The sequence below is a fragment of the Sinocyclocheilus grahami genome, unplaced genomic scaffold, assembly GCF_001515645.1.
Source record: "Sinocyclocheilus grahami isolate Dianchi unplaced genomic scaffold, SAMN03320097.WGS_v1.1 scaffold55.1, whole genome shotgun sequence".
NCBI classification, from domain to species: Eukaryota; Metazoa; Chordata; class Actinopteri; order Cypriniformes; family Cyprinidae; genus Sinocyclocheilus; species Sinocyclocheilus grahami.
In genome coordinates this window covers 4,786,235-4,798,177 of record NW_015505234.1, presented here as the reverse complement: position 1 = coordinate 4,798,177, position 11,943 = coordinate 4,786,235, and the positions used below count along the sequence as shown (strand labels likewise).

At 42.7% G+C, this 11,943-nt stretch overlaps 1 protein-coding gene across 1 annotated transcript in view; it reads left to right on the top strand.

The window, feature by feature from the left end:
• LOC107583923 (PQ-loop repeat-containing protein 1-like) overlaps positions 1 to 8,234 on the top strand; it is a 45,913-nt gene extending 37,679 nt beyond the window's left edge. Inside the window, exon 4 of the mRNA XM_016270275.1 lies at positions 8,002 to 8,234. Coding sequence (XP_016125761.1) covers positions 8,002 to 8,176 — 175 coding nt within the window. The 3' untranslated portion in view covers positions 8,177 to 8,234. The remainder of the gene's footprint in view (positions 1 to 8,001) is intronic.
• The last annotated feature ends 3,709 nt before the right edge of the window (positions 8,235 to 11,943 follow it).

Here is an 11,943-nt window from a genome sequence, read left to right as displayed (position 1 = left end):
GGTCGCCTAGGGTGCCACCAGCTGAAGGGGCGCCAATGAGCACACATACTGGCACTTTTAGCAGGGTTGTGATAAAGAGTGGCACGGTCACACTGAAATATGACTGCCGCCCCCACTGGATCCCCCAACATTATTGGGCTAGAGTACTGTCAATCTGACGATGTCTGTATGCCACTAGATCAGAGTGCTGTCAATTGTTGCATGCAAAGTTTGCATTTGGAGCGCTCAACAACGCCGTCAGATCAGTGGGCTCTGTCAGTGCTTTGGCAAGGTAACACTTTTCAAAGGAGTTCAAAAGTTCAAAGGCCAATTTAAAATATTGGTACAGTAAATAAAGTGCACAAAATCAGTATTTTGTTTAGGCAGTATTTGTGGCACATTTGTCCAAATATTTGTGGCAGATTTGTCCAAAAGGTGTGCGTTTTTTGCACCAATGCATTGATGGCTATATTGTGATTGTTAATATAGTAATGATTATTATAAAAAAAAAATAATTGGAGGAAAAGATGCAATCTTGCAAGGGGATTTTACTTTGGCACTTTCAGAAACAAATTTTTTCTCTGAATTGAGTTTGCGAACTCATCAACTTCAACCAGGTGTAGCTCAGTCATTTTTTGTCCGATTGCAGTCATACATCAGTTTGAAGGTCTTTTAATGGAGAATGTGAAACTAAAAATAACTCATTTTTGAACATTTGCTCATTGTAACTCATTTTGCCAGAACAGGTCACATATTGATATTTAATATTAATATATTTTCTGTCCAATTTTATTGTGTTACTTTCGATAAAACTGTGGTTATTTTATTGGCTTGTGTTTATTAAATTCAACATCATTAAAATTACTGAGTCTTACAAAATAACTTTATATTATTTAATAAAATAATAAATAATTATTACAAAGCATTTTCAGTTTCGGTTCCTCTTCAGGAACTCGAGCTGCATCGGAGGATGCTTCGGGAACGCCCTTCAGCATGACCGGCTCTGAACCTCGTGTGTAATCAGACCAATAGATGGGCGAGACGTCACGGGCGGGTGACGTAATGACCAGGAAGCTATAAAAGCACGTGCAGCGAGACCAGCGTCAGCTTTTTGTCATTCAGCAAGCGCTCTGTGTGTGTGTCAGTTGTGAGTCTTATTTGGTGTTGTCTGTCCCATAGAAATAAAGTAGAAAAAGATACACAATGTCAAAAGCACATGAGAAAAGGAAACACCAGTTAAGGGGCGAAGGTGGGCAGCGTTTCAGACTGTGTGTTCCTCCCTGCCCGCGTTTCCTTATGGGTGGGGATACACACAGCCTGTGCGTTGTCTGTCTGGGAGCGGAGCATGCTGAGTCGGCACTTGAGAGAGCGAGCGTCTTGCGACTCATTGCGAGCGTCTTGCGATGCATGTTCTCCGCTCCCGGAGGGCACTCTTTGAGGAAGGTGCCTTCGCTAGCGCTCCCCGCGGAGCGGCGATTACACTCGTGGGGTTCGCAGCTGGAACTGGCGGAGGGAATGGAGACGGGCGAGTCCCTATCTTCTTCCTCACCCGCCAGATCCAGCGCTCGCTCACCGGGATCAGAAGCCCGCGCTGCGGTTACTTCCCCCCCAGGTCTTCTTCCTCACCCGCCAGATCCAGCGCTCGCTCGCCGGGATCGGAAGCCTGCGCTGCGGTTACTTCCCCCCCGGGGAGCGGGCTCGGCGCTTCGCCTGTCTTCCTCCGAGGAGGTTGATGTGGTGGACGTCAATGAGGATTCGCCCCCTCAATCGCCCCAGTATGAGGAGCTTTTGGAGGTGGTAACTCGTGCCGTGGCCAAATTAAATATCGAGTGGCCCGCCGAGAAAATGGCTGAGCCGCAGAAGAGTAAATTAGACGAGCGTTTTCTGCGTGTTAAGCCACAACCTCCGCGCCGGAGCCTGCCCTTTTTCCCCAACCTCCACACCGAGGTGTCAAAGTTGTGGGGAAGACCGTTCTCGGCCCGCCTCTTTATTCCTGCCTCCGATTATTATGGCAATGTGGCGGGGATGAATGAGCGTGGTTATAAGACGATGCCCCAGGTAGAACAGACACTTGCGAGCTATCTGTCTCCCGGTGCGGCATCGTCTTTAAATGCTCCGGCATTGCCCTCCAAGCCGGTGCGCACAACGTCAGCGCTGGTGGGCAAAGGGTACTCGGCAGCGGGTCAGGCTGGTGCGTGTCTGCACACCATGGCGGTGTTACAGGTGTACCAAGCCCACCTGCTGAAGGAGCTAGACGAGGGTGAGCAGGTAAAATCCAAGGATATTACCGAGCTCAGGAGAACCGCTGATTTGTCTCTCCGCGCCACTAAAGAGATCGCCCGTGCCATTGGCAGGTCTATGGCAGCTATGGTGGCAGCGGAGAGGCATTTATGGCTGACCTTGTCAGATATGAAAGAGAGAGACAAGGTCTGCCTAATGGACGCCCCGTTTGCGCCTTCTGGCCTTTTTGGCAACACTGTCAATTCGGTCGTCGACAGGTACCAGGAGGCCCATAAACAGGTGGCGGCATTCCAGTGGTATCTCCCTCGCCGCTCTCTAGCTCTGGAGGCTGCTGGGCAAGAGCAGCCCCCTCCGGGTACCGGCTCCTCATACCGGGACGCACAAAAACAGAGCGTGGCCTCTCGTACTCCCCCTTGTCGAGACAGTGGGTCAAGGCGGCGCTCAAGGTCGGGGGCCTCGAAGTCTAAGCCGGATCTGAGGACCGTACTTAAGACTAAGAGGTCCTCGGCCAAAAAGTCCTGACGCCACTGGCTCAGGACTCATGAGGGCAGTCCCCTCTGGGGTGCAGCGGGTTACACCGCATTACACGGTGTCCGTCTCGCCTCAGTGCCCTCAGGAGATCGGTCTGCTAACCCTGCCGGAGTTACAGGGCGCAGCGGTCTCTCGCGAGCGCCACTCTCAGTCACCGCCTGGCAACGTAGCGGTGCTAAGACGCTCGCCACCTCCGTCCCCTCTGGTTCTCTCTGAGACATCCAGCTCCACTGGGGCTGCCATGGTACAGACGTAGCCCCGTTCTGGCCGGGCCGAGTATGGTTCTCGGACCTGATTTCTCTCCTCGACAGCGCTCCATGGGAGATTCCCATCAGGAGAGATCTCCTCTCACAGGCGGAGGGTATGATCATCCACCCCCGCCCGGAGCTGTGGAAATTGTGGGTGTGGCCCCTGAGGGGGCACAACTCATAGCTTCCGGTCTCTCAACCAAGGTTGTTGAGACCATCCTTCAATCCAGAGCTCCCTCAACAAGGAAACTGTACGCCTTGAAGTGGAAACTTCTTGGTGCGGAGACCGCCAGCTCGACCCAGTTAACTGCCCGGTTGGTACAGTGATGGAGTTCTTGCAGGCCCGTTTCTCCGCAGGGTTGACCCACTTCACCCTGAAGGTCTACGTGGCGGTTATTGCGGCCTACCACGCCCCTCTTTGTGGCCAGTCAATGGACAGATACCCCCTAGTTCCACGTTTCCTCCGCGGTGCGCTGAGGCTGAGGCCTCCAGTATGATCTCGGGTCCCCACGTGGGACATGGCTGTGGTGCTAGAGGCTCTCTGTAGGCCTCTCTTCGAGCCTATTGAGGAGATCTCTGATCGCCACCTTACTATCAAAACTACCTTCCTTCTGGCGATATCTTCTCTCAAGAGAGTTGGGGATCTGCAGGCCCTTTCAGTGGCCCCGTCTTATCTTGACTTTGCGCCTGGTCTGGCCAAAGCGTTTCTGTTCCCTCGAGCAGGGTATGTTCCTAAGGTTCCCTCCTCTACACCACGGCCTATCGTACTCCAGGCCTTCAGTCCTCCCTTCGGGGATCCAGACCAGCAGAAGCTAAACTGTATGTGTCCAGTGCGAGCATTGGACGCATACGTCCACAGAGCTGCCTTGTGGAGAAGGGCGGACCAACTGCTCGTATGCTATGGTCCCCCTAAGAGAGGTCTTCCTGCTATGAAACAGACCCTCAGCCGGTGGATAACAGATGCTATTTCTATTTCTTATGAGTCCTCTGATCTCCCTTCGCCTCTTGCGGTCAAGGCTCACTCTACGAGAAGTGTGGCGGCCTCTAAGGCCTTCTTGGCAGGTGTCTCAATGCAGGACATCTGCGATGTTGCAGGATGGTCCACGCCCCTGACCTTCGTCAGGTTTTATGGCCTAGACATGCGTTTCAGGCTCCTCTGTTCTCGCGCCTTAGCTGTGCACGCTTCCACACTAGACGAGATTTGAAAGTCTGGCGGCATGGGCATTCTCGTTCCCAAAGCGTCCTCCGATGCAGCTCGAGTTCCTGAAGAGGAACGTCTCAGGTTACGTATGTAACCATGGTTCCTCGAGGGAACCAGACGCTGTGCCCCGGGGCCATACTTTCGGCATCTCTCCCAGCGTGCACGCTTCCACACTAGACGAGATTTGAAAGTCTGGCGGCATGGGCATTCTCGTTCCCAAAGCGTCCTCCGATGCAGCTCGAGTTCCTGAAGAGGAACGTCTCAGGTTACGTATGTAACCATGGTTCCTCGAGGGAACGAGACGCTGTGCCTCGGGGCCATACTTTCGGCATCTCTGCCAGCGCTTGCTTCATTCCTGGAAGCTGACACTGGTCTCACCGCACGTGCTTTTATAGCTTTCTGGTCATTACGTCACCCACACGTGACGTCTCGCCCATCTATTGGTCTGATTACACACGAGGTTCAGAGCCGGTCACGCTGAAGGGCGTTCCCGAAGCGTCCTCCGACGCAGCATCTCGTTCCCTCGAGGAACCATGGTTACATACGCAACCTGAGACGATATCTATATATATATATAATTTGTGGGGGGGGGGCGCAATAGGGATTTCGCCTAGGGCGTCAAATTGGCTAGAAACGGCCCTGCCTCCAGTAGAGAGAAACTAGAGAGACTGTAAAGAAGGAAGATGCTGGTGTGTCGATACATCTGTCTGGAGCAGATCTTCAGGATGTTGTCCCTTCTTCGATGTCTCTGCCAAATGTCAAAACTGAAATCTCAGTAGGCTTGTCTTGTGTCTTATATGTCTGATGTTTCTAGCCTTCATTTGACAGACCTTTTAACTATCGACAGGAAGTCTGCTTTACCAGACCAACAGACCAGTTATACAGGAAGGGGTTGTATCATTCTGTCTATTGTTCTAACTGCCATTCTGTATGTCTGCTGGTCTATCTATCATTCCTTCTGTCATTCTATAAATCGTTGCATCTATCTATCTATCTATCAATCTATCAATCTATCTATCTATCTATCTATCTATCTATCTATCTATCTATCTATCTATCTATCTATCTATCTGTCTATCTGTCCGTCTGTTTGTCTGTCTGTCTGTCTGTCTATCTTGATAGATTGATTTTTGTCTGTCAATCAATTGATCATTCTATCACTTTATCACTATTTTTCATTCTGTCTGTCTGTCTATCTATCCATCCAACTTTCTATCTATCTATCTATCTGTCTATCTGTCTGTCTGTCTGTCTGCCTGTCTGTAGTTGATTAAATTTATACATAACCATTTTAAAGTTTAATAAAAAGTTTATATTTTTCTGTCATTCTATCTTTTGCTCTCTATTTTTCTATCATTCTGTCTTTTCTATTTTTCTTTTGTTCCATCATTCTATTCTATCTATTGTTCTATCACTATATCATCCTATCTGTGTCTATCATTCTATATACCATCCTATAAATTCTATAAAATCTTTCATTCTGTCTGTTCTTCTATCTTGGATAAATAATTCCATTTCTTGTTCTTTCTATAGTTTTATCATTCTGCTGTTCCTTCATCATTCTATCATTTTTCCTGTTCTATTATTCTATCTATAATTTTTGTTCTGTCTATCTGTTGTTCTAATGTTCTTTTTATAATTCTGTCATTTTTCATTTTGTCATTCTATTTATCCGCCTATCCTTCTTTGTGTTGTTCTAACACTCTTTTCCTCATTCTGTCTGTCTGTTATAACTTTTTATCTGTCTATTTATGATGGTAACGTTCTGTCTACCGATCTATCATTCGTTCTGTTAATTTATCCATCTTTATCTGTGTCTTTTCTTCCATTTTGGCTACTATTAATCCTTTCTTTCTTTCTTTCTTTCTTTCTTTCTCTTTCTTTCTTTCTTTCCTAGCTGCCTCTCTCTTTCCTCTCAGTGCAGATATGAGAGTGTCAGGTTGAAGAGGATCAATTGAAGGCTTGTCAGGGTTGAGTGCAGGGCTGTTCAGTGTGGACTGGGAGTGCTGTAACCGTGGCCTCAGTTCTTCTAATCAATGCAATAATCACTTCTACCTCTCTCACAGGCCCTGAAGCACTGCTCGCCGTTTGCTGAGCATTTCTTTCATGTGCTATCAATCCGCATAGGGCTCGGAGGGGAAGGGGAGCAAGGAAAAAGATAGCGGTCTGTTTTTGTGAGCGAGAAAGGGCGTGTTTGTCTTAGAATGAATGTTTGGGAACAATTGAAAGAGTTTCTGCTCTCTAGGCGGAAGATGGAGAACCATTAAGTGTTTTTTTATTGTGGAGTCACTGTTATCATTGCTCTTGTACAGATGACCCACCTCCCTTAATTACCTCATTAATGTTTCATCCCCATTAATGATGCTTGAAAATGGTCTCTAGAGTAAACTAATGCTAAAGACAAATGAAGGAGGAGAAGAGTGAGGGGTGTAACTTTGAGATCAGTCATAAAGGACACATTTCCTCTCAAAGCACATTAAACAGGATTTCTGGCTATGAAACGTTCCATTTTTCAAAAGGATTTTCAAATAGAAAGTATAACTTTCAGGATCCATATTGGCCTTTTCCAGTTCATTGCTATACCTTATTCACCTCCATTGCACTTTTTAGTTTGCTTGGAGCACCAACTATCAGCGTTTGATGGAGAAAGTGCTCCAGGACTAAGAGGATATAGTGCCTAATCATTTTGATTTAGCAGGGCAGTGTCCATAACAGGACATTTTAGTACTGTAAAGTGTCTGATATCCAGATAAATTAAAATATTTCACACTGCTGTTAGCAAACATCACATCTCCTCCCAACAGATGTTCCTACATCCTCATTTACGATCTTCCTGTGACACCAAAACAATGCACAGACAGTGATAAGGAAGAACATAATGCACAATAATCAGTGTCATGTTGAGATGGGTGGGTTTGCAACATCAAGTAGACAACTAGCTAGAATGGACCATTTCATTTGTAGCTGTCTGCTTCTGCTGCCCCATGTTGTTTGAGTGACTCATTTCTTTTGTCGGGGCAACTGCCATGAGCTCGAAAAGTCCAATGATCATTTCTCTCTGTCTGTGACAGCTGATGTATAGTCTGTACTCATCTTTAGACCACCTTTTCTCTCTTTACACTTGAATGAAGTTAATGAACTCATTCAGCATAAATACCGCTGAGAATGCAGTGTCTCTCCTTGGTTGCTTCTTGGAAGTTTTCACAGCTAAACTTTTCAAAAATGAAGGAAGATTGACATTTACAAGTATTGTGCTTTGGTAGTCCCACCTGCATCCTGCATCCGTGTCCCAGGATGCACTGTTCCTCCTGTCTCTTAAGGTCAAATTGACATTTGAATGTACATTTTCTGCATATAATGCATAAATGGATCTATTCATAGCTTCGATGAGCCGTTATATACCTTAAGTTAGACAGTTGTGTCTACCCATTTCCTCACCCCTTCACGATTTTATATAAATAATTGCTTCCTCTAAATTCACTTAAGTGTAGCTGAAAGCTACACCCCATTGCACTCAATTGCACAAGACTTCAGAGTCTTGTAAATGTGTGAAATATACAGATGTACGTTTTTATCAAGTAGGAGGACAGGACATTGTATAATACATTAGTCTGATGTATTGGTGACGCCTTAAAAGGTTTCGAATGAGGTTCATTTATCAGAGCTTTATAGCTGAGTGGGATGTTTCCAACTGTTGAGAGATTTTCCATATATATATATATATATATATATATATATATATATATTTCTGAATACTTCAATAAAATGTTCTATTTCTCTGTCTCTCTCCCTCTTTTTCAGTGTAAAGATGGTGCTTTTATGGACGGCTGGTGACATCTTTAAGACCACATATTTCGTGATCAATGAAAGCCCCACCCAGTTCGTGGTCTGTGGTGCGGTACAGATCTTAATTGACATTGCTATTCTGCTCCAGGTGAGCTACTACGGCCAGGACACCAGAATCAAACTGGGCTGAGATCACTACAGTAATGATGGCGATGAACACTCCTAAATAAGGATATTCTACATGCTTCTTCTTATGCTTTTACTTTTTCACTATTTGTATTTTTATTTATTTATTTAATTTTTTAATACACAGTGGGGTTCAAAAGTCTGACCGCTAGTGAATAAAGTTCCATTTTGCTTTTCTCTCATTTAATATAACTTGGATTTAATGATTATATTTAATCATATATTTATTATTTTATCTAATGTTTTTCTTTTTCGGAATTGCATTATTAGCATGACAATTTGTGTGAAAAGTTCCAATGAAAATGTTAATTTATTTGGGGAAGCAAAAAAATTAATATATACAGTATCTGATCTTTTGTATAAAGTTCACACACTCCATGTCACAAATTAGTGGCCTAGAAGTAGAAGTTCTAATATTTTGTATTTGATTAGTTGTAATGCTTTTTTGTTTTAATTCCATTTAAAATCATAAAACTTATATTAATTAAATTCATTTTAAATTTGATTTTGGATCCCAGACTTTCAATTTGGTTTCAGTCTGTTGAACCCTGCTGCATATTCATTTTTTTTTCTTAAGTTATTCACGTCTTACCAAGTAGCAAGTTTTTCATTTAAAGAAGAGTGAACAGGCCTTATATGCACCGGCTGGACATCTTTATACCTTTTCTTTCTTTTTTTTTACATCAACCAAAAAATTATAATTTTACTAATCCAGCCTACAGGGTTGACTACAACTAGACAAAAGAAATGCCCCTTCACTTTGTTATTTTTACATTATTTGTATTTTTGCTAGCTTTTGTGAGAGCCAATATGCGCTTAGTGCAATTGAAGTGCTGGGAAATGCATGTCCCAAATGTATCTTCCACAAACTGGATTCCCACTGCTAGCTCATTTGTCAACAATTTGTGGTCCTTTTTCATTTTAGAGCACTTAAATCATTGTTACTTGTATAGTTGCACACAAAAATCCAAATTTTAAGCAGCAGATTAATTATAGGCTTTTAAACCTGAGCCTTTGAGTCAAAACCAGTTGCTGATGAATGATTTTATTACCTAACTTTAATTACCAAACCATATCAGTGGAAATGCATGAGGGTATGCCATAAATTTATAATGCGCAACTGATTTATCATGCATGATTGCATTGCAAACGATGCATAATTAGTCCCCTTTTAGCACAATAATTTCACTTTACTGTTGGTGCCAGTGTTTTGTAAAAGATGTATTTTTATCCAAAGTTTTTAATTGGGAAAAGTGGAATGATAATGTGTAATATTCCAATGAAAAAGCAGTTGTAGTTCATAGTAACCACACAAAGCCAGAGATGGACCACTTTGAGCCATATTGGGCTCATAGTCTGCCATGTCCTTTAAAGATGACCGTGATTACCTCATCCAGTCATATATCGTCACACCGAGATGAAAGGCAGTCTGCCCACAAACATTGACATTTGGACTGTTTTTATGTCTAAGTTGAATGGACTGTTGAGAAAATAAAATGCAGTCACCTCAACTCAGATGCTTCTGTAGTTGATCAGTTATGAGGAGACCTCATCATAAAATAGTTCCACTCTATTAAGTTACCATTCACACCGGCACGGAGTTATGTGCTATTTATCACTGCGAAGAAAAGGTCACTACAACTTTAAATCCCACTATAGTGCCAGGCTGCTCAGGGAGGACTACAGATGTGGCCTTAAAAAAGCACTTTCAGATTCCTTCTCAGTTTTGGCTCTCTGTCTTCCTCGCTGCCCATATTTCACAGTAGGGATTTCGACATGCCAATGGAGTGTTTAAGCCCGGTGGCTCCTTTAGCATTAGTTGATCGTCAAAGTTTGCTGTTGGTTATGACAGATGGTCACAAGGCCTCAGCCTCAGCTGTTTACTCCCTGCATGGGCAGCTTTATTGGCTTTAGTTCTCATTGTGGTAAGACTTTGTGTGTGGTAAATATTTGTTCTGCTGTGCTGTTAACCACCTCATTAACATATCTGACCCCAGCAAAGGTCAAAACCACCAACACATGGATGACTATGTGTGAGCCCACTCTCTGCCAAAAAAGAATACATTGCATTAATGTAGTTCTATGCAATACATTTGGTTGAATGTCATATGGAAATTTGTACTTTTGTTAATATTAAGTTAATATTGTTATTGTATAATAAGTTAATATTGCCTGATATTGATAACGTACACTACCATTCAAAAGTTTAGGGTCCTTTTTTTAATAATAAGAAATTACTGTTTTTGAGCAGCAAATCAGAATGATTTCTGAAGGATCATGTGACACTGAAGCCTGGAGTAATGACTGCTGTAAATTCAGCTTTGCATCAGAGGAATAAATTATTTTTTTAAATGTATTCAAGAGGAAACAGTTGTATTAGATTGTAATAATATTTCACAATATTACTTATCCTACCATCCTCAAACGTTTGAATGGTTACATCCAAAGACTTACTTTTTTTCTTTAATAATCATGGATATATTTCTATTGTGTCTGTTTATGGTTCCAATTTTCACTGTTTTGTTAGTTGCACATGGCTGGTACAGTAAACAGCTTTGCCAAGCTTTGTAATTCTCTCATCATCAGTGAGGAAATCGCACTGATGAGCAAGATAACAGTCTATTATGTTTTTAATATTGTGTGATAATGAGCATTTATTGTTGCCTTAATGGTCTGAACATTTTTGTCATTCAGGTCAAAAATGTGCCTTAAAAAATGGCATGTCAAACAATCTTTAAGCATTGTTAGTTGTCATTGTTAAAGCAGCATAATTCATCTTTTTTTCAGGATGTTAGTGATTATGGCATTGTGTGCACACACACACATTAAATGACTGAGATGTTATTGTATGAAAGAATCCATGTTTCATATAAAAAACAATACTCTGTACTTTTGTCCTTACTTTATTTATTTTGTGTCTTTTTCTTCCTTATATCCTGTTGTGTGAATACCAGATGAGCCACGTTGTCAGCATGTTATGTAACTATATCTTTATTGCTTGTTGAATGTTTTTTTTATTTGCTGAATTATTTGTATTTGCAACGCTCCAGTGACATACTTAATTTAATAACATCTGATGCATGATTGCACATTTGAAATTACATTTAAATTGCTTGTGTGACCAGTGTAGTGGGCTGTAAAATTGAAAAACCAAATTCCATCCTTTCCTGATTCTGTACCGAGCGTGTGTGACAGAAGACGGTGAATGACCCTTACTGATAATAAAAACAGCTTCACTGATCAGAAAGTGTTCAGCTTTCATCTGCTGCACTCTGACCCACAGTCCTGAACTTGACAGTACTGCACTTTACAAGGCTGCATGATCATTTGGTGTCAGCAGTGAAAGAGGCTCGGTATGAAATATTCAAGGTTGTGGGGAAGACTGGATTATAGATGAGAGACTAAGCCTTCAGGATACCTGTATCCCTCCATAATTGAAATCCCATATATTAATGATATGGTACAGGCTGTCACATTGATGACTGAGGGAATCCTGGGTGTTCTTGATCAGTCCTAAGAATGGGGGCTGTGATGGCTAAGGCCACACTTAATAATTAGGCTAATTTATTTCAAACGTTCTAGTTTTCTTTTTTAATTTATTTCATTTATTTGTAGGAGAAATTGATTTTGTTTTGTTTAAGGAATTAATTGTTTGTTTGCTTGTTTATAAATGTATATGTATTTATTTTGTCTCTTTAATATTATTTACCCAAAACATTTTGTGTTAGTGGTGCATGTTGTCTCTTATGCGTGCATTGAAGATCAAAGAGC